Below are 22,425 nucleotides of genomic sequence, written 5' to 3'. Positions count from 1 at the left end.
GCTGCTCTGTTCCAAAACCACACTGTGATTCAGATAGTGCGTGGTTAATTATATTCTTCAGAAGTCCATCCAAAAGTCTTCTGGTTAGCACCTTGCCAACAGTGGAAAGAAGCAGAGAAGCAGCATGGCCCATTGGGTAGGGCACGGGCCTGGGAGTCAGAAGGACCTGGGTTCTAATCCTGGCTCTGCCACTTTTCTGCTGTGTGACTTTGGGCAAGTCACATCACTTCTCTCTGCTTCAGTAAACTCATCTGTAAAAAGGGAATTAAGACTGTGAGCCCCATGAAGGAGGAAAGGGAGTGTGTCTGACCCGATTACCTTGTATCTACCCCAGCATTTAGAACAGTGCCTGGCAAATAGGTAAATGCCTTGATAAATACCATTAAAAAAATTTCCTATCGTAGAGTTACAGATTCAGAGTCTCTTCATGGGTGGGCTTGCCTAGTGGTTAAGAATTGTAAGGCCACCGAAGAGAATCTACAGGGGTTAGAAATTCCCTCCTGCCTTATTAGACTTTCTGGGGAATGGAAGAGCAGGGAGGCCAAGAGGGCCTGGAATGTGTCTATCAACTCTGTTATACTTGTACTCTCCCAAGCGCTTAGCATAGTGCTCTACACGTAGTTAGCGCTCAATAAATAAAATGGATTGATTGACTAAATATAGCCTGGACAAGGATTCAAAGAGCAGAAAACATTTTTCCTGTATGTGTTTGTATTAGAGAATCCAGAGGGCCAGGGTTCAGAGTTTGGATTATGCACAGTGACTTTTGGGGACTTTTAGAGGAGCTCACTATCCTTTCCAGGCAAGGTCCCACCTACAAACACGGGGGCTAGGGGTGCAGGGGGGTGTTGGTCCTCTTTGCCACATGTCTGCCGTGTGACCTTGGGCAGTCCCTTAACAGTTTGGTGCATAAATTACCTCATCTGTAAAATGGGGATTAGGACTATGAGCCCCATATAGGACAGGGAATGTGTCCAACTTTATTACCTTGTACCTGCCCCAGAGCTTAGGACATAGTAAGCATAGTAAGCACTGAACAAATACTATCATTATTATTATTGGGGTTACCAACTGTAATGATTGTATTCTGAGGGAGATGGCAATTGGTAATTGGGCAGTCAGGGGACAACAGCAGCAGGGGTCATTTCTAGGGTCAACTTTAGTCCAGGCTAGGGTTCAAACGAGTCTGGGAGAGTCGCCAAGTCTCAAGGACCAGGGATGTCAGGAATATCAATCAATCAGTCATATTTATTGAGCGCTTAATCTGTGCAGTGCATTGTACTAAGCACTTGGGAGAAAATTACAGTAGCTAGCGTAGATATGGTCCCTGCATTCAAGGAGCTTAACATCTTAGTGAAGGAGTCAGACATTAAAATAAATTAGAGGATGGGGGAATGGCAGAGTTTAAGACTGTATCCGTAAATGCCGTGGGTCTGGGTTGACATCCATCGTGGGTTTCTCATTATGTTTCTGGTGAAGAAATAGCAGTTAGCTATCCCTAGGACCACCAGACCACCAGAGCCCGCCGCTCTGAAGAGAGGCTACTCGGCTACTACACCATCCAAACTTCCCTTCGGCTCCTGCTACAGCTTGAGAAGGGGTAGCAATAGCAATAATAGTATTTATTCGACGCTTACTTTGTGCAGAGCACTGTGAAGGGTGAAGAAATAGCAGCAGAGCGAGAACCTAAACTTTTAGAATGTCAGAAAAAGCTGTGGCTGCAGCCCCTTACTTTATCCTTTATATTGTTTTGTGTTTTATTACTTCATCTTTCCCGGTGGAATCTATCTTATTTTTAGATTGTGAGCCCCTGGGAGCGGGGTGGGGGGGTTGGGGGGTCGAGAAGCATTTTAATTCACACCAGTTTATTTTTTTTCCCAATGCTCAGCTTGAGTGTTATGCACACAGTAGGTGCTTAGTAAATACTGTTGCTACTCCTAGTCTTGCATGCTGCCGCTTGTGTTTGGGGATTAGGATACGCAAAAAGTCAGAGCCAGTGGGCACCCCGGAGCTTTACCCACAAACACATAGAAGCATCCTGCCCATTCTCCTTTGCAACTGTGCACCTTGAATAGTCGTCATCATTACTAGTAGTAGTGAAGTATTTATTAGTACTTATTCATTAGTACTTTATTAAGGTACTTACTATGTGCAGAGCACTGTAATAAGCACTAGGAAAGAGTATACAGTGGGAATTCAAGTCAGCTTATCGTTTTTAGATAAGCTTAGAGATAAGCTTTTTAGATAAGCTTAGAGAAGCAGCGTGGCTCAGTGGAAAGAGCCCGAGCTTCGGAGTCAGAGGTCATGGGTTCGACTCCCGGCTCTGCCTCTTGGCAGCTGGGTGACTGTGGTCGAGTCACTTCACTGTCAGCTGTGTGACTGTGGGCAAGTCACTTAACTTCTCTGTGCCTCAGTACCCTCATCTGTAAAATAGGGATTAAAAGTGTGTGAGCCCCACGTGGGACAACCTGATGACCCTGTATCTCCCCCAGCTCTTAGAACAGTGCTCGGTACCTAGTAAGCGCTTAACAAATACCAACATTTATTATTTTTTGTCTCTACTGAACTGAATCTATTAGGATCCTTACAGAAGTTGTCTTCCTCTCACTTGCCATTGATCAATCTTGGGATGTATCCTGCTAGCGATGATAGCAAAGCACTTTTGCTTTTTAGAAGCAAGAGAAGGCCACCAGCCTCACCCCTCTTCAGTCTGCACTACACACTGCTGTTCAGTTCATCAATCGATCAATCGTGTCTGTTGAGCACTTACTGTGTGCAGGGCACTGTTCTAAGAGCTCGGGAGAGCACACCACACCAATAATTTAATTTAATTTGTTGGTATTTGTCAAGAGCTTACTATGTGCAAAGCACTGTTCAAAGCGCTGGGGGAATACAAGGTGATCGGGTTGTCCCACGTGGAACTCACAGTCTTCATCCCCATTTTACAGATGAGGTAACTGGGGCACAGAGAAGTGAAGTGACTTGCCCAAAGTTACACAGCCGAGAAGTGGCAGAGCCGGGATTAGAACCCATGACCTCTGACTCCCAAGCCCGTGCTCTTTCCTCTGAGCCACAGTGCTGCTCTATGTAGCAGACATGTTCCCTGTCCACAGTGAACTTATATTCATCTCTTCAAAGCATCACTCACGACACTTCTCTCCACTCTTCAAAAACTTCCATTGGCTTCCCATTTCCATCCGCATTCATTTATTCAATAGTATTTATTGAGTGCTTACTATGTGCAGAGCACCGTACTAAGCGCTTGGAATGTACAATTCGGCAACAGATAGAGACAATCCCTGCCCATTGACGGGCTTACAGTCTAATCAAATGACCCTCACAGTTGTCTTCAAAATTCATCTCTCTCCCAAACGTACATATCAGCTCCTTTCACCTGCTGCTCCCCAGCAACTGTACCTCATTTTCAATTCTCCCTCCTCCGTACCCTCACCTACCCTGTTTCTGCGGGCCTAGAACTGCCTCTCCTGCATCACCCCGCTTCTCAAATTCAACAGGCTATACCTCTCCTACCTCCTGCCAGGAGACTTCCCCAATTCATTCATTCCCATCTCCCGGTTCATTTCAGTTCAGCAGCACTTAATGTATTTAATTACTGTTTACCCTCCCTCTGCCCTTGTGTGCATATGTATATACATAAACACAAATCAAATCAACTGTATATGGTTATTTACTCTGATTGCACTAGTTGTAATTTTTTATTTTTTTTTCCTTTCTTCCCCTTTGGAGTGTAAGCTCTTTGTGGGCTGGGAATGTGTCTTGTAAAGCTTCCGATATGCTTTTCCAAACACTACAGTGTATTGTCGCACTTAAAGGAGGCTCGATAAATGCCATTATTACTATTATGAGGGTTATTGTTTGGTCCCTTATGCTCTGGGTAGATTGGGGAAGCCATGAGGCAGAGGCAGGTCCGATACAAAATCCTTCCTCTAAGCCATGTTGTTCAGAGAGAGATCTCTCCAGAAGAAGGTATATCCGGTATCTGTGAGCTGTTCTTCGTTAGGTATTCTGGTCGCCGTCAGTGTGATGAGTACATGATTGAGAGTTCTCACGCTGTGATAATCGTTAGTATTACGTAGTAATTTCAGGTTCCAGGGTGTAATGATGATTTTCTCTGCATTCAATAGTTTGGCCTTAACTGCAAATTAAAGTCCAATAGGTGTGAACCTGTGGTGAGCTTGTTTTGTCGGGCGGATCATTTTTAAACACATCCTGTCCGTTTCCCTCAGTGCCACGATGTTGACTCCTTCTGTGGCCAGTCTATATGCAAGGAGAGCATTCCTTCTCTGTGGGTGGTAGCTGTTTTTTTTCCCGTCAGAAGAATTTATTTGTTATTGGCTAGGAAATGCTTCAAAAATTTCTCCAACCGGTATCAAACAATCCAGCTCACAGAGGAGATGAATTGCAATCGGTTTAACATTGATGATGCTTTCTACTTTTCTGTAGAGATCATTTCTAATTGTGATACGATCTGAAAGGTAAAGAAGATGAATAAAGATAACTTCGAGTAGTCTGAAAATTGTTCATCTCGTTCTAAAACCCTAGTGCTTAGGATGTTTAATAGGAACGCTGCCAGGACAGTTTAAGAAATTGCTACTCATGTTGGGTCTTGAGAGGTTTCAGAAACAGATCTTGTGGAAAAATGTATCATTCCTATGAAAACCGTTTTGTTCCCTTAAAAAGGAGCAGGAACATGCCAGAAAGGCTGAGTCAGGGGAAGGGCGGGGACCCTACGCTCTGGCCGGGGCCGATTTGGACCCGAGGCCATCTCTGCGGGACGAAAGTTCCCCCAAAGTACTTGCCCAAGCTTGAGTAACGGTGCCGGGTGCTCCAGAAATAAGTGGGGCTTTTCCTGTGTCTTATTGTCACTAAAAGAACAACAGGCTGCAGGAATGAATAGGAAATGATTCTCCTCACCTCTTCTCCTCAGTATCAATCAATGGTATTTATTGAGCGTTACCTTGCGCAGAGCAGCACGGAGAGACGGTACAACAGAGTCAGCAGAACCCCTGTCCACAATGAGCGACGTGGCCCAGTGGGGAGACTATGCCCGGGGAGTCAGAAGACCTGGGTTCTAATTCCAGCTCTGCCAATTGCTTGCTGTACGACTAGGGCAAATCCCTTCACTTCCCTGTGCCTCAGTTTCCTCAACTGTAAAATGGGGATTCAATACCAGTTTTCCTTCCTACTTAAGACTGTGAGCCCCATGTGGGACAGGGACTGGGTCCAACCTAATTAACTCGTACCTACCCGCACCTAGAACAGTTTGACATATAGTAAGCGCTTAACAAACACCATTAAGAAAAGAGCTGCTAATCTAGAGGGGGAGACAGACATCAATAAATAATTTTAATCTGCAATTTAAAATATGTACATTTAAGAAGTATGGGCCCAGTCCGGCAATGGTTGACCAGGAGCTGGCCTGAGGACTGGCCTCGGGAAGCGGGTCGTGACTTGCTCGCAACGTTAGGGGTGCCAGCAGAGCAATGTTGGGAGAGGGGCACCCGGGCTGGTGGAGAAGGCGGTGCAGAGGGAGGGGCAGAGGTTGAGGAAGAAGAGAGCGCCCTGACTCGACCACTTATGTACATCCAAGAGAAGCAGTGTAGCCTCGCGGATAGAGCACGGACCTGGAGTCAGAAGGACCTGGGTTCTAATCCCAACTCTGCCTCTTGTCTGCTGTGTGACTTTGGCCAAGTCACTTCACTCCTCTGGCCTCTGTTACCTAATCTAGAGAAGCAGCGTGGCTCAGTGGAAAGAGCCCCGGCTGGGAGTCAGAAGGTCATGGTCGAATCCGCGCCTCTGCCACTTGTCAGCTGTGTGACCTTGGGTAAGTCACTTCAGCTTCTCTAGGCCTCAGTTCCCTCATCTGTAAAATGGGGATGAAGACTGTGAGCCCCAAGTGGGACAACCTGATTACCCCATATCTACTCCAGCGCTTAGAACAGCGCTCTGCACATAGTAAGGCTTAACAAACCAACATTATTATTATTAATCTGTTAAAATGGGGATTAAGACCGTGGAGTCCCATCTGGCACGGGGAATGCATCCATCTAGTCCATCCCGATAACCCTCTATCTACCCAAGAGTTTTAGAACAGTGCTTGTAAGCGCTGAAAAAATAACATCGTTATTCTATCCCGTAATTTATTTATATGACATCTGTCTCCTTCTCTAGACTAGCAGCTCGTTGTGGGCAGGGAACGTGTCTGCCGACTCTTTTCTACCGAACTCTCCCCAAGCGCTGAGTGAGTCAGAAGGTCGTGGGCTCTAATCCCGGCTTCCGCCACTTATCTGCTGTGTCACCTTGGATAAGTCACTTCACTTCTCTGGGCCTCAGTTACGCCCACTGTGGGCAGGGATTGTCTCTCTTTTTAGCTGTATTTTTATACTTTCCAAGCGTTTAGTACAGTGCTCTGCACACAATAAGCGCTCGATAAATACTCAGTGAATGGCCAACGAAGAATGAAAATGGGGATTGAGACTGTGAGCCCTACATGGGCCAGGGCCTGCGTCCAACCCCATTTGTTTGTATCCGCCCCAGTGCTTAGTACAGTGCCTGGCACGTAGCAAATGCTTCACAAATACCATCATCATTAGTTGTATTATTATTAATAATAATGGTATTTGTTACGCACTTACTATGTGCCAAGCACTGTTCTAAGCGCTAGGGTAAATACAAGGTGATCAGGTGAGTCCACGTGGGCTTCATCCCCGTTTTACAGATGAGGTAACTGAGGCACAGAGAAGTTACGTGACTTGCCCAAAGTCACACAGCTGACAGGTGGCGGAGCCGGGATTAGAACCCACGACCTCTGACTCCCGAGTGCCACGCCGCTTCACTGCACATAGTAAGCACTTAACAAATAGCAATATTATTATTATTCTCTGCGCACAGCAAGTGCTTGATAAACTGGATGGATGGATAGATGGATGGTTGGGTGGACGGATGGATGAATGGATAGATGGATGATTGGATGGACGGATGGATGAATGGATGAATGGATAGATGGATGGTTGGATGGATGGATGAATGGATAGATGAATGGATAGATGGATGATTGGATGGACGGATGGATGAATGGATAGATGGATGGTTGGATGGATGAATGGATAGATGGATGGTTGGATGGATGAAGGATGAATGGATAGAGGATGGTTGGATGAATGGATAGATGGATTTAGATGGATGAAGGATGAATGGATAGAGATGGTGGATGAATGGATAGATGGATGGTTGGATGGATGAAGGATGAATGGATAGAGGGATGGTTGGATGAATGGATAGATGGATGGTTGATGGTTGATGATGAGGATGGATGATGGATGATGGGATGATGGATGATGGTTGGATGAATGGAGATGGATGGTTAGATGGATGGATGATGAATGGATAGATGGATGGTTGGATAGATGGATGGTTGGATGAATGGACATGATGGATGGATGGATGGAGGTTGTGATGGGATGGATGGATGGATGGATGACGGACGGACGCATGGACGAATGGATGGGTGGACGGATGGATGGTCCTGGACGAATGGATAGACAGATGGACGGATGGATGATGGATGGTCGGCTTGACGGCTGGATGCGGGCGGGCGGGCGGAGGAGGGGAAGGCGGCAGCGCGGAGGGCGCCGTGTGCGGCTGACGTCATCAGGCGGCGCGCGCGGCGGCGGTGGCGGCGGCGTTGGCGTTGGCGTTGTTGTTGCGGGAGGTCCCTTCCCGGCCGCCGTCGCCCGCCTTCCTCCCTCCCTCCTTCCCTCCGTGTGTGTGTCTGTGTGTGTGTGCGCGCCCCCGCCCGCCCGGACCCTCCCTCCCTCCCTCCCTCCCAACGGTGAGGACCCCCCCCCGGGACCCCCCGACCCCCGGGCGAAGGGCAGACGGAAGGCGCCGGGAGGAGGCCCGCGGCCGCTTTTCCTGCCCCGCCTCCGCCCACAACGCGGCGGGGGGGGGAGTCTCCGGGTGTGTGTGTGTGTGTGTGTGTGTGTGTGTCCGTGCCGGTGTGCGCCCTCCGGGATCGCCCGCCTCCCTCCCGCCGCTCCCTCTCTCTTTGTGCAACCGCCGCCCCACGGTAGGCCCCGGCCCCGGCCCCAGGACCGGACAGGACCGACCGGGCCCTCCCCGGGGCTTGGAGGGCAGGGGCCCATCCTGCATCCCTGGGGTGGGAGGGCAGGGGCACCTACTACAGCCCCGGGGATTGGAGGGCAGGGGCGCGGGCTGCATCCCGGGGGTTGGAAGGTAGGGGCACCTGCTACAGCCCTGGGGTGGGAGGGCAGGGGCACATCCTGCATCCCAGGGGTGGGAGGACAGGGGCACCTACTACAGCCCTGGGGTGGGAGGGCAGGGGCACCTACCACAGCCCCGGGGTCAGAGGGCAGGGGCACCTACTACAGCCCGGGGATTGGAGGGCAGGGGCGCAGGCTGCATCCCGGGGGTTGGAAGGTAGGGGCACCTGCTACAGCCCCGGGGTGGGAGGGCAGCGGCACCTACTACAGCCCCGGGGTGGGAGGGCAGGGGCTCATCCTGCATCCCAGGGGTTGGAGGACAGGGGCACCTACTACAGCCCCGGGGTGGGAGGGCAGGGGCACCTACCACAGCCCCGGGGTCAGAGGGCAGGGGCACGTCCTGCATCCCAGGAGTTGAAGGGCAGGGGTACGTACTACATCCCAGAGGTTGGAGGTCAGGGGCACCTACAACAGCCCGGGGATTGGAGGGCAGGGGACAAGTCTTGCCGCCGGAGGTTTGGAGGGCAGGTGCACTACTACTCCGGAGGATTGGAGGTGCGGCCCATGATCGGGCACTTACCGCATCCTGGGGTTGGAGGCCAGGGGCACGTACTGCACATCCCGGGCATTGGAGAGTAGGCACCTACTGCATCCCAGAGGTTGGAGGGCAGGGCACGTACTGCATCCTGGAGGTGGGCAGGGACACGTACTGCATCCCGGGCATTGGAGGGGTTGCACATACTACATCCCAGATGTTGGAGGGAGGGGCACGTACTACATCCCAGGGATTGGAGGGCAGGGGTATGTTACACATCCCAGGGGTTGGAGAGTAAAGGTCACGCATGTCCTCCCTGGGGTTGAAGGGAGGGGCGACACGTGACATCCAGGGGGCTGGAAATCAAGGGGCACAAGCTACATCCAGGGGGTTGGAGATCGGGGCACAAGCTACATCAAGGGGGCTGGAGATCAGGGGCTCAAGCTACATCCCGGAGTTGGAAGCAGGGGCACGTACTACATCCCAGGGGTTGGAGAGCAGGGCACGTGTCCTCCTGGAGGGCAGGGGGCAGTCAAGTTCTCAGGGGTCAGAAGGCAGGGAGACACACGAGTTCTCCCAGGGCTCAGAGAGCCGGCCCATAAGCTCTCTTGGGTGGCTCGAAGGTCAGGGGCACGCAACCCCCGATGGCGAGACCGCCCGGGGCCCCGTTCCGCCCCCGGTGTCTCGCAGCGACCCCCGGTCAACCCACAGCCCCCCGCCCCTCGCGTGGTTTGCCGTGGGGCTCACGCCTCCTCTCCTCCCTTTCCTTCCCCTAGGGAGTCTGGGCGAGCCCCGCGGGGAACCGCTCCGTCATCTCCATCACCATGAGCCTCTTCAACCTGGACTCGCTTCCGCTTCGAGAAGAGGAACAAAAACCTGGGCCAGCCCAGGTGGATTCGCCCGCTTCTGGCACCAATGAAGATGCAGAGACAGGAGGGGGATAAAGCACCAGGCCAGTACCCCAGAGTCCGATATGACAGACAAAACGGGGTAAGCGGATGCGTGGGTGATGTGCGTTGCAGCGTGGACGAGAAATGTACCGGGTAAACTAGTTTTTACATAACTTCTCTTCAGCGTAAGTTACAACCCTAACTTAGCCTGGAAAAGCAAAGTCTCTTAAGAACCCAGGCCTCCAGGCTTCTCTGAGGGACACGGTTTTCATGCCATGCGTCACGCACCCACTGCTGAGTCCCAGTCCGGTTCTGGCGCGGCGGTGTAAGTTCAGAACGAGGAGGTCTAGAGGTATCTCCTGGTCGTCTCGAGGTTCGGGCTCGGCAGGCCCGGGGCCACCCAGTTCAGGGATTCAAACCTTTATCGATCAGTCTGGTATATATTGAGCGCTTTCTCTGTGCTGAACACGGGAAGAGTACGCTACGGCAGAGTTATTAGACACCCTGCCCACGACGAACTTTCAGATGGCATTAGAACCAACCCTCCCTCCCCGCCTTACATACCTGATGCCTCTGGCCCAGAACTGAACTGGGGTCAGGCAGACCAAACCAGGTTTTTCTCAGCGTGCGTTCTGCCTCATCGCAACCTCTGTGACTGGGGATGATATAATAGCTCGTACCGCAGAGGTAGTTGGAAGATAGAAAGCTGGAAGTGCAGCAGTATTGGAGGTTTTTATCGCATTCTGGATGGCATGGCAGAACAGAGCTGATTTGAACAGGGAAAGGAATGAAGCCCTCGTTTCCTTAAAGCAAAACCGCTTAGCTTTCTGTACACACCTCATCTTGTGGTCGCACTTTGGAAGAAGGGGGTGGATGGAAATTGCATCTGTTTTCAAAATTAAGAAACTAGGGCTTGGAGACCCGTCACAGGGTCTCGTAAATGGCACGCGGGCCTCAGTTCAGTCACAGAGATTTTGCGACCGAGAGCCTGGGCAAAAGAAGTGGATCGTAATGAGAGTGGTTGTCTTTCACACTGCCTCATGCCGCCAGCCGGGCCTCCTCCGGGCACCGCGGGGGCACAAGGGAGTAGGTCGGGCAGGGGCGCGGAACATGGTGAAGCGCACCTGTGCCAACGGGATCCCTCCTGGTGCCAGTGCTGGACTGGTGACAGGGATTGGCAAGCAGTTGCCGCCGCAGCCTTCGTGGTAGTTGTAGTGATCTTCGCTATTTCCTGTTGCCTCGTGCCCGTGTGAGACGTGCTTTGGTCTGAAGCCTTCACCTCTGATAGGCCAGCCCCAGCAGACATTTCTGTCCTTCTCGTTGGCTCATCCTCTCCCTGCACTGAGGTCAGGCCTTAGGGGGTAAGTTACAGCCCTGACCACCCAACGCCAATGTACCCCGGGGGGTTTGGGCATTTGGTTTGATCTTTTTAATGGTACTGGTTAAGTGCTTACGTGCCACAAACTGTCCTAAGCGCTGGGGTAGATAGAAGCTAATCAGGGTGGACACATCCATGTCCCCCATGGGACTCATAGTCTTAATCCCCGTTCTACAGATGAGAAAACTGAAGCCCAGAAAAGTTAAAGTGACTTGTCCAAGGTCACACAGCAGACAAGTGGCAGAGCGTGATTAGAGCCCAGGTCCTTCTGACTCCCAGGCCTACGCTGTAGCCACTAGGCCACGTTACTTCTCATAGACGACTGTTTCTCCGATTAGGACCTCCAAAGCAAGGCCGTGTGGCCTAGTGGAAAGAGCTCAGAACTGAGAGTCGGGGGACCCGCGTTTGCCTACTTCTCATAGGAGGTGGAAGGATATCTCCTGCACAACCTGCTCGTGCTGTGCTCCGGGGGACAGTGGGGATAGTTGTGGGCTGATCCACCACCCACACTGTCACCCTGTCCTCCTGTGCCCAGGAGCAAGGGAGCTGGCGGAGATAACGTGTGCAGCCCATGGGCGTGGTAGAGCATTTCTCCAAAACAGCTCACGAGTAGGCGACACCACTGGGCCCTTTTCCCCAAGCTCTTGTTGAACGTGGCAGTCGGGTTGACTTTAGTAAAGGTCGGGGTGTGTGGGGGTGAGAGGCAGCTTTTCTACGACCTTGTGAAAACCTTTGGAAAAGTAAAGCACAAAAGAGGACCGCGTATTTTAAAAAGAAAGCAAGCACGTGAAAATGAGTAAATCAAAAATGACTAATACAAACGTGCCCCCCAACTTGCCTACTCTGTACTCTCCCAAGCGCTTAGTACAGCGGTTTGCACACAGAAAGCGCTCAGGAAATATGGTCGATTGATGAACGTCAACCCTTGCCAGTTACCTTTTGGTCACCAATGATATGTCATGGGGCGTTTGCAGAGGAGAACGGTGGGAGGGCCCATGAGGTTGGCCAGGGCAGGGTAAGCCTATTAATGTTGAGTGTGGCTACCCTTGACACTTGGGTGCTGAAGAACCAAGAGGATCACACCAAGAGTCTGTGTCCAGAAGCACCCCATGGTATTGGGAGAATTACAGAGGAAAAAGTGATGCAAGACCTTACTGTGGAGCATCTAGAGGGGGAAAGCGGGGTAGGCATTGGTAAGGTGATAAGGGCTCAAATCCTAGTGCCTTCGGCAACCTCTCTTGCCAGATAGTGTGGGTGCCACGGCCAAGGTCATCAGCCGTATTCCTCAATAAGCGCAGTGGGGGTTGAGGGGACGCAGCTAAGAGGTACACAGGAGTAGGGATGGAAGTTGGCCCACAAACAGTGCTCTGCACACAGTAAGTGCTAAATAAATACCACTGAGTGACTACTTGATTGGCATTTGCATCAGCGACACTCTTCCTGCTAAGTACCCTGTTCGGTGACATGCAATCAGGCCTGTGCCAGAGGTTCAAATCTCTATAAGGATGATAGTGTTCCTTGTGTCCTTGAGTGCCATTATGTGGCTGTTCACCATTTACTCCATCTTGCAGGTGTGTTTTACGGACTGAGGGCAATTTGCCCAAATAACCTCCTGTGTTTTCGTTTAATCGATCAATGATTTTTATTGCGTGCTTACTGCCTGCAGAGCACTGTGCTAAGCGGTTGGGAGAGTACAGTACTAGAGAGTTGGTAGACATCTTCCCTGCCCACAAGGAGCTTACAGCCTAGAGGCTATTGTTTGGCTACTATCAATCCTGAAACTGCTCTAGTTCCATCCCAAATCTTTGTGTTAGGGTTGGGACTGTCGTGATAATAACTGGTATTTGTTAGGGGGCTTACTATATGCTAAGCACTGGGCTAAACCCTTTAAAGATTCACGATAGTGATAATATTAACTGTGGGAATTCGTAAAGTGCTTAGTCTGTGTCAAGCATTTAACTAAGCGCTGGGGTAGGTTCAAGATAATCAGATCGGACTCAGGACACAGAGGGGAACAGATGAGGACATCGAGACCCGGAAATTAAGTGACTTGCTGAAGGCTACACAGCAGGCAAGTCACGGATCCAGGATTAGAACTCGGGTCTCTTGACCCCCCGGTCCTGTGCTATTTAGAGTAGACCACGCTGCTTGAGGCCGCCCTGGGAAATGTGTCTATCCTGTCAGCAGCCGATAGCAGGAGCCAGTTAACTAAGACCCCCTGCGGTACGGAGAGCCAGCTCGGTCACCTCCTGTTAAGTAGGTCAAGTTTGGTCAGAGGTCCCTGGGCCATCCCCAGCGCTCAGATCCCTGAGCGGGGCCAAGGCTGAGGGGGAAGGAGAACAGAGCGTGAGGAGGGATGACTCTGAACCAACTCAGAATCGGAACAGAGGTCAGGAGGACTTCTATAGGACTCTTGAGAAGCAGCCTGACCTAGTAGAGGCTGGACTCCAGGCCCGGGAGTCAGAGGACTTGGGTTCTCATCCCCAATCCACCTCTTACTTGATGTGTGACCTAAGGCAAGTCACATAACTTCTCTGGGCTTTAGTTTCCTCATCTGTAAAATGGGGGTTCAGTGCCTGTTCTCCCAACTACTTAGACCTCTTGGACCATGAGCCCCGTGTGGGACAGGGACTGTGTCCGGCCTGATCATCTGACATCCGCCCCAGAACTTGGAACATAGTGAGGGCTCAACAAATACGACAATAATAATACTAATAATAGAGGTCTGCGTAGAATCTGCCCACGATGGGGCAAGCCAGCACGATGCCACAGGACATGCTCTGAAGTCTCGTCTCCTGTCCCTTCAGGCTCGAGGGATGCACAGCCAGACAAGACGTTGGCATAGGCATTCAGTCCCACACCCCCCTTCCCCGCCTTCTCGTTAAGCACCCCATCCCTTCCCCCCTCTTCGTCCCCACCCTCTCCCAGAAATGAGATCGAGCGCATTTCAGAAGCCGAGCCAAGAAGGGGGTTATCCTGAGACTCAGCCTGGATTCCGGCCCAGGTCCAGTTAACCGGTTACATTAGACCCCAGATGTTTGGCTTGAGCTGTTAATCGAATGCCACCCTGTTTGCCGCTTCTCTACGACAGACCACCGGCAGACTGATTTGTGTTGTAAAATAATACCGTCCGGGAGGAAGCGATGAGAAATTATGAGCCCTAATAAAAAAGCCTCATGGGTCTACAGTTCAATAGAACGTAGGATGGGTAAACCCCCCCATCCAACCCCTGTTAAGGGAAAGAGCTTGGTGTCAGGAATCATGCTACCCACATTCTCATATTGTACTCTCCCAAGCACTTAGTACAGAGCACTCAAACACTCAGTAAATAGCTTTGACTCATTTGGCTGAGGAACCAAGTAGAGTGTCGTGTGGATAGTTTGATCCACAAGTATATCCTCTATAAATTCCACAACTTTACTTTCCTAGGCAAATTCTACTAGTACTATTCTATTTTGCATCTCCTAAAACAAAACCCTGGTCTGAGTTAGGGAGATTCTTATTACTTACAGCATTTTCTAACCACTTACGTGCCAAACACAGTCCTGAGGGTTGAAGTAAATACACGATAGTGAGTTACACATCATTCCTGTCAGGCTTCCGGTCTAAGTGGTGGGTGAACAGATGCAGAGAACATTGAAAATGTGTCAGAGACATCCAAGAGAGCAAATTAAAAATTCAGCAGTACAAAATAACGTTAAAATGTGTAACTGAAATAGCCACCGGCCTTCACCGCTCCAGGCAAACAGTCTTGGATACGAATGGCCCCATCCTTCCCAAGCTGACCATGTTGGATGGGAAGGTTTGGCTCCTGGGGCTCCCGCGGGAGCCGCGAGGCGATCTTGGCCACGGAGCAGCCCGCGGCCTTCCCCAGCCCAGAAGCTTCTGCTGGTTTGGGGACTCCACCCGCGTTGGTCCCGGCTGCGGGTCATCAGTCAAGTGGTCGATGCTATTTACCGAGCACCTGCTGTATACTGAGCGCTATGCTGGGCAGACCTGAATTTCCCTTTCTGAGGTTTTTGTCTTCTATTCTGGTTCCCTCTTGCATTTGCCGTTCATGTCCGCCAAAAGTGAAAGTGAAGTGTGCAGTCAGTTCCTATATAATGCGCGCTGTCATCTTAAGGTGGCTCGCATTAAGAAGAAATCACATTGTTGTACTCGGGTCTTGTCAGACAGGTGGGTGCGCATGTATCTGTTTCTTTCTACCTGGCTTCACATCGTGTATGGTCTGAAAAAAATACCCTAATTCTGCAGTAGCATTTTCGGGAAATGGCTTAAACGAAAGCACGCGTTATAGCCAAACTCCCCAGACAGGAAAATTGCTGTGAAAGATAGCCTCCAATTTAAAAGAGCTGTTCCTTCAAGTGTCAGAATCTTAAAGATGTGAAGGATGGCGACTTTTATTCTGCTTGGGGCTACCTTTCTAGCCCAACTTGGTTGCCACTGTGGCTTCATTGAGCCTCTTGAGAGCTGGCTCCAAGTGGCCAGGCACCGAAATAGTAGCAGCGTGGCAGGTGTTGATCATGTTAAGAAGATACTGAATAACAGTCCGATATACACTAGAGCATTGTTCTTTTCCTTCTGAATTCCAGTGCGTTTCCCACTCTCCAGAATAGTTAGAGGGTTGAGTTACGTGAATAGGCCTATTGACTCAGAGAGCTTCACCCAAGAGTGGGCTTGTGAATTAAAAATAGTAGGGCAGTGTATTTTAGTCAGTAGTGTAAAACATTTCAAAATGCGGTAGAAGTCCGAGGTGTTACCGGTTTCATTGCCCATTTGCACTTCGGTTGAATGCTGAGTTCAGTTTTCCCCATTTTAGTAAAGGCTTCTTTAGATTTCTGTAAGGGCACGTTTTCTGGAACCGGATCGATACTGGGCCAGACTGAGTTGTGAAATTTATAGGGCAATTTGGACACTGCAGACTGTCAAGCCTGTTTGGAGGGGTGAGCAACTGTCTGCAGGTTTGTTTGGGATTGGAAGATCTATCCCCTTTCCTATCTGACAGCTTCATTAGCACCTAGCAAAAGGGGTACAAAAATAGCATGGCCTAGTGGATAGAACATAGGCCTGGGAATCAGAAGGACCTGGGTTCTAATCCCGATTGTGCTGTGTGGCCTGGGCAATTCACTTAAATTCTCTGGGCCTCAGTTACCTCATCTGTAAAATGGGGATGAAGACTGTGCGCCCCATGTGGGACATGGACTGTGCCCAACCTGATTTAGCTTGTATCTACCCCAGAGCTTAGAACAGTGCCTGGCACCTAGTAAGCACTGAACAAATACCACAGTTACTATCATTATAATTATTATTATTATTGTCACCAGGTGCGCTTTTGGGGGCAGGGTAGTCAACTGCTGTGCTTCAATCAATTAAGTGGTATTTATATTATGCAGAGCAATGTACTAAATGCTTGGGGGAGTAAAGTATAAGAGGATTGGTGGATATTTTCCCTGCCCCCACCAAGGAGGGTTCGTATTGATTCTGCAAAAATCCAGATCTCCCAAAGGTTCTGTGTGTCGTTGGTTAGAGCATAGCCAGGAACTCGCTGGAACCAGGTGTTGGAGGTGTTTTTTCTTCTGTTTTATTTTAATGGTATTTGTTAAGCGCTTTCTATGTGTCAAACGCTGTTCTGAGCGCTGGGGGTAGATACTTGACAAATTAGTTATATGGGACACCGTCAAATAGGAGGGAGAAGAGGTATTGAATCCCCATTTTACATTTGAGGAGAGTGAAGTACAGAAAAGTGAAGTGACTTGCCCAAAACCACAGTGTGTACCAGGCACTGTACTAAGCACTGGGATAGATGTAAGCTAATCAGGTTGGACACAGTCCCTGTCTCACATGGTGCTCGCGGTCTTAATCCCCATTTTACAGATGCGATAACTGAATCCCAGAGAAGTGAAGTGTTTTGACCAAAGTCACACAGCAGACAAGTGGTGGAACTGAAATTAGAACCCAGGTCTTCACTGGGGATGAAGTTTAACCGGTCTAGTTTGGAGCGCCAGCGGCCCAGTCCCGGGTTACCTTCAGTTCAGTGGAGCTCAGGAGATGGTTTGGATCTGCGCTGGCCCTGGAATAGATCTTCGTTCCCCAGATTGAGCAGGGCGAGGATGGGAGGCCAGGTCTACCCCCAACCCAGAATCCTAGCCTAGTGCAAGCTCCAAACTCTCCTGGCCTCCAGGGAGCCTCCAAAGTGGGAAACGATGCTCTTTTCAGTTTCAGGGAGTCTTATCTGCCTATTTCTCTGTGTGGCTTATTTCCAGGAGGGTAGAGAACAGACAAAAGGAAGACCATAAGGTAGGAACAGTCAGACGCCTCAGTTTTGCTTATTCACAGTGACCTTGGTCACTGCATCTAATGTCAGCCTCTCTTACATGTGGTATTTTACTGCTAGAGAATTCTTCAGGTTATGGAAATTTAGTCAAATGAACCCTGGATCCAAGTAGTCTCACACTGACAGTGACGGTTGAGCCCAGCACTTCCCAGATCAATCAATGAATCAGTGGTATTTTTTGAGCGTTTACTGTGTGCAGAGCACTGTACTAAGAACTTGGGAGAGAACAATATAATCAAGTTGGTAGATATCTTCCCTGCCCACAATATTCATAGTTGCCAGTGAGCCAGTCATTTTGGAGTTTGTCCACAGGGCCTAACCCCAACAATTATCCACAAAATGTAGATCATGGCATTGGGTTTTTGGGTTTGCTTTTTCTTTTTTCGGTTGGTTTTTTTGTTGTGTTTTTTATTGAACAGTTACTGTGTGCTATTCTAAGTGCTGGGGTAGATACAAGCTAACCAGGTTGGACACAGTCCCTGTCCCATACGGGGCTCATGGTCTTAATCCCCATTTTACAGATGAGGTAACTGAGGCCAAGAGAAGTGAAGTGACTTGCCCAAGGTCACACAGAAGACAAGCGGCAGAGCCAGGATTAGAACTCAGGTTCTTTTGACTCTCAGACCCATGGTTTATCCTTTAGGCCGTACTGTTAATTGTCTGTGAATGGGGGCACCAAGATTCCATGTCTGCTTACACGGGACTCTTGAGCCCAGAGCTCAAGCCTGTTACTGAATTCTGCTCTCTAGGCAGCACAATGTCCAATGATGCAAAGATGGGCTGAGAGAGAGAAAATCGAGTCAAGAAGACCACTCCCGGAGGCTCCAGAGAAGCTGAAGGGAGAGGAAGCCAGAGAGCCCGGATATCCCACCGGCCCTCTAGCTGCTCCCCAGGGCCAGTCCCCCCACTTCAGCTCCAAGTGGGCGGCTTTTCCCTGGAGCAGGCCACATTTGGCTCCAAGGAGAGCCGGCTGGGGCTCCAGAGGTCTGGGTTGCCAAAGACTAGCAGCAGTAGTACGCTTTTGATAATTAGGGAAGAGAAAGGGGGCAAGGATAATCGTGGCTCGAGCCAGCTTTGAAGTTGTGGCCTCCGTTATCAACCTCACGTTGTAATCGTTGGGTGACGTCGCTGCTATAACCTAGCTTGCCAGAGTAGTGTGACTCAGTAATTGTTTCCTTCGATGTTGAAGTCTTTGACGCTTCGCTCTTAGAAAATGGCCTACAGATCAATCTATCGGTATGTCTTTGTGTCAGTGTGCTTGAAAAGCAATACTTTCCCTCATATTAATGGCAATTCAGTCAACAAAGCTCTTCCAGTAGTTTAACAATTAAGTGGCTCATCTTTGAATGTGCACTTTAAATCCACTTCTTTCTGTGAATATTTTCCTTCTCCATCGCCATCCCTATACTTCAGAGACACAATCACTTGTTTATTTGAAATTGAATTGAACCTTATCATGATATGGGTAAAGTGAGCTGGCACGCCAGCCTTATTAACATTTCAATGTGTCCCATCACAGGTTCTCTGGAAAGGCTTTTCACTGGTATTTGGAAGATTTCTCCTCTTTTATGTTAACGTGCCCGGGAATAACTTCTAATTTTCAACTCTCCATCCAACCTTTTATCTAACCCTGAGGCTTCACCTACGTTTCAGTTTAGGGCTTTTCTAAAGAAGAGGGATTAATCTATTTCATTTCTACACTGACATTCTAATCAAAGCTAACCAGGAGACATTAATCCAGTTTTGTCAGTTCTGTTGGAACTTCTCTGTTGTAGTTCAAGGTTGAATTCTGAAAGAGCAACCTAGTGTCGTTTGTCAAATTGGAACCTCAGAGTGACTAGTACAGAGTTTGGAACAACAAATATGCTAAAGTACTGAACCACAGACCACAGCAAAGTGTCAGGGCTATCATTAAGGCATCCAAAATGGCAGACGCCACTCAGTGCTTAAGGCAAAGTTTAGGCAATTAATCATTTCAGGGGCCCTGAAAGTCAAGTGTTTGGAAACTTTTCTTTTATCCACATGAATAATATTGGATTGTGGGAGGGGGGAGTCAAGGGTGTGTGTGTATTTTAGTTCTTGGTTGGTCCTTGTTTACTCTCAGGAGCTACAATGGGAAAGAGTTGAATACTTTTGCATGGAACTTATGGAACTAGACTCCCAGCAAGGGCAAAAGGGTAGTGACCACAGTGTAGACAGTTTGGCAGCCTGTGCTGTTTTGTAGAGAACCCAAAGTAAATTCACATTAGGGTGGATAAAAATCAATGGTTTTTACAAAGAAATCAAAATTAGTTGTTAATCATATTTAATTGAGGTGCTGGAATAGATAATTCACTTAATCAGCGATATTTATCGAGCACCTGCTGAACACTAAGTGTCCTACTAAGCACTGGGGACAGTAGAGTGTGTCTTAAGGAACTTGCGCTCTAACTGATAAAAATTGTTTACAGCGAGTGACAACTGTGGGGAGAACAAGGGTGAAGTTGGAAGCCATAAAAACACATCGGGACAAATAGCTGAACAGTTAAATATATAAATAAAAGTATGCTTATGTAGTGCTGAGGATAGGAATAAAATACATACATACTAATGGTGGATGCTGTGATTGGGGTGTTATGGATACAGCAGGGCTTCTTTAAGGAGGTGGGATTTTTGGAAGGAGGAGGAAATGGAAACAAAAGAACAATATTGGGAGCGGAATTTTCTAGAAATTTAAAGGCGGAATTGTCGCATGTAGCTTCTCCGTTGGTTTTTTTGAATTCTAGTGATGGAATGGTTATTTAGCAACCGGTTGTGCTAGGTGATAAGGGGTACTTGTGGCAACTTTTATAGTGTTAAGATCAAGAATGCACTTTTAAAAGGGAACAGTGATTAATTACACTAAGGCTTCCTGTACAGTGATGTAATTTATTGGATCTAAATCAGACTCATCCGGGTTGCCCCCCGTATCAGCTTGCCAAGCCCGTCCAGCCCATCGGCTCCCTCGCTTCGCTCCATCCATGAGCCCTAGCTCCAGGCCAGGCTCCCCAACCCAGAAAACAGCATGCTCTCCCCTCCTGCTGCCAATTTACTTATGTTCTGTATCTTCATTCACCCTGAAGGAAAGCCTCATCTTTGAATTAATTGATGATATGCTTTCTCAGCCCTTATGATGGAAATAGGAAATTAACTCACTATTGAATCGACTTGATTGTAGCTAAATATCTTGGTTAATGGTTTTTTCCCTTGTGTAATTTTGTGTAGAAGACTCCAGTGTCCCAGAAACTCCAGAGGCTGAAAGAAGGACAAGTTTATCTTATTTCAAGAATCCAAGAGGAGTACAATTCATTGATTTGTCATCTGATGCTGAAGATGTTGGATCCCCAAACTGTTCCAATAATAACCAAGTTGAAATTCCCAAAAAAGAACCCGTGATTATAATGTAAGATTCTTAATATCACTCACTGTTCTCTTTGTAATATAATAACTGTATCGATTGATCTTCAGAGAAATGGGACAATATTTTCCTCAGCACTTGGCATTTTTACTTTGATTTAGTGATGACTGACTTGGCTGATTGTAAGGAGCTTTTCAAACAGGGATACTGAGGTAAAAGAATAGAATTTTTCAAATATGGTATCTCTAATTGGGATACTCAGTTGACAAGCAGTTGATTCAAATAACTGTAATTTGAAAGCTTTAAAGTAAAATGCCACAGTATAGGTTCACCGAATAATCCTGTAAGAAACGATGTAGATTTGGGAACTAAATGATGGAATTTGGAGGCTGTCTTTGTACAGCTAAGCAGCACAAAAGAATATATTCGGAAATTGACTTTGGGATGGAACTCTTATCGTGATTGTTAATATAAAGACAGTCTCTTTAAACATTTGATTGTAATGCTTGCTAAATTCCAAAATTTGACATCATTCCATGGTAAAGAAGTCATTCTATGGGAAAGAATTGGAAAGGATTTAATTAATGAACATCATGTTGAATGTATATTTAAAAATCACTTTGCAGAAATGTTAAGTACTATGTTATATATTGAAGAAGTTACCCTTGTGATCTCACAATTGTAAGGGATATTAGCGATATTAAAATTTCAGAATTTCTAAAAAGAATTAGTACAGCCCCATATTCTTTGCTTTGAAAAATGTATTGAATCATAAACATGATTAATAACAAACAGCACTACCATTCTTTCCCCCTCTGGAAATGGATAGTTCGGAGCCATCTGAAGATGAACAATCTGAAGATGTGTCCCGTGAAACGGCAGCTAGAAATGTTGGCCAAGTTCTAGAGTCGGACTACATCAAAGATGCAAAGCTCCAAACTCTGAAGGAACTCTTCCCTCGAAGAAGTGACAAGGAATTAACTCAGGTGATTTGTTTTTGTCATTCAGGGGCAGTCCTAGGGGGACTAAAGCCTCTGCTTTTACTGCAGAAGACTGCCATTTATCTTCCTAAAAATAGCATGTGTTTTAAAGGGATGGAGTGTCCTCCTGCTCCTACTAGATATAAATAATAATAATGGTATTTAAGTGCTTACTCTGCGCCAAGCACTGTTCTAAGTACTGAGGTAGATACAGGGTAATCAGGTTGTCCCATGTAGGGCTCATAATGACGTAGATGATGTGTCTCCTGTTTTTTTGCCTCACTCTTTTGAGATAGTAAGCTCCTGCAGAGTACGGAACCATCCTTTACTCCCAACAACTTAGTTCAGTGCCCTACCCACAGTAGATATTCCCTTTTAAAGTCTAAAATGTTAAGTGTAGAATCTTAATGTATATATTGCGAAACTTGGCTGAAAAGTGATAACTTTTCTGAGGTAGCAGTTAAACAGGTGGAACTTCCTGGCTGGTATATTGGTAATTTGTGTTTTATTTATTGAGTACCTCATCGTAGAGAGGAATGGAGTCCGTAAACAATTGAACCCATCTTCCCTCACACATCCTCTCTTCCACTTAACTTTTCCCATTGCAATTGATACTCCATCTTGCTTGTCTTTCAAGTCTGTAACTTTATCATAATCCTTAACTCTTTCTCTTTCAACAGCGATATTAG

At 48.1% G+C, this 22,425-nt stretch overlaps 1 protein-coding gene across 2 annotated transcripts in view; it reads left to right on the top strand.

Annotated features, from left to right (window-relative positions):
• Nucleotides 1–7,948: 7,948 nt before the first annotated feature.
• Nucleotides 7,949–22,425, top strand: part of SMARCAD1 (SWI/SNF-related, matrix-associated actin-dependent regulator of chromatin, subfamily a, containing DEAD/H box 1) — a 59,703-nt gene continuing 45,226 nt past the window's right edge. For both annotated transcript variants that reach the window (XM_029076713.2, XM_029076712.2), the window contains exons 1-4: nucleotides 7,949–8,089; nucleotides 9,555–9,767; nucleotides 20,624–20,801; nucleotides 21,586–21,742. In XM_029076713.2, coding sequence (XP_028932546.1) covers nucleotides 9,752–9,767; nucleotides 20,624–20,801; nucleotides 21,586–21,742 — 351 coding nt within the window. In that variant the 5' untranslated portion in view covers nucleotides 7,949–8,089; nucleotides 9,555–9,751. The remainder of the gene's footprint in view (nucleotides 8,090–9,554; nucleotides 9,768–20,623; nucleotides 20,802–21,585; nucleotides 21,743–22,425) is intronic.

The sequence above is a fragment of the Ornithorhynchus anatinus genome, chromosome 12, assembly GCF_004115215.2.
Source record: "Ornithorhynchus anatinus isolate Pmale09 chromosome 12, mOrnAna1.pri.v4, whole genome shotgun sequence".
NCBI classification, from domain to species: Eukaryota; Metazoa; Chordata; class Mammalia; order Monotremata; family Ornithorhynchidae; genus Ornithorhynchus; species Ornithorhynchus anatinus.
Note: the sequence above shows the minus strand (reverse complement) of the source record. Positions and strands in the feature narration are given on the sequence as shown.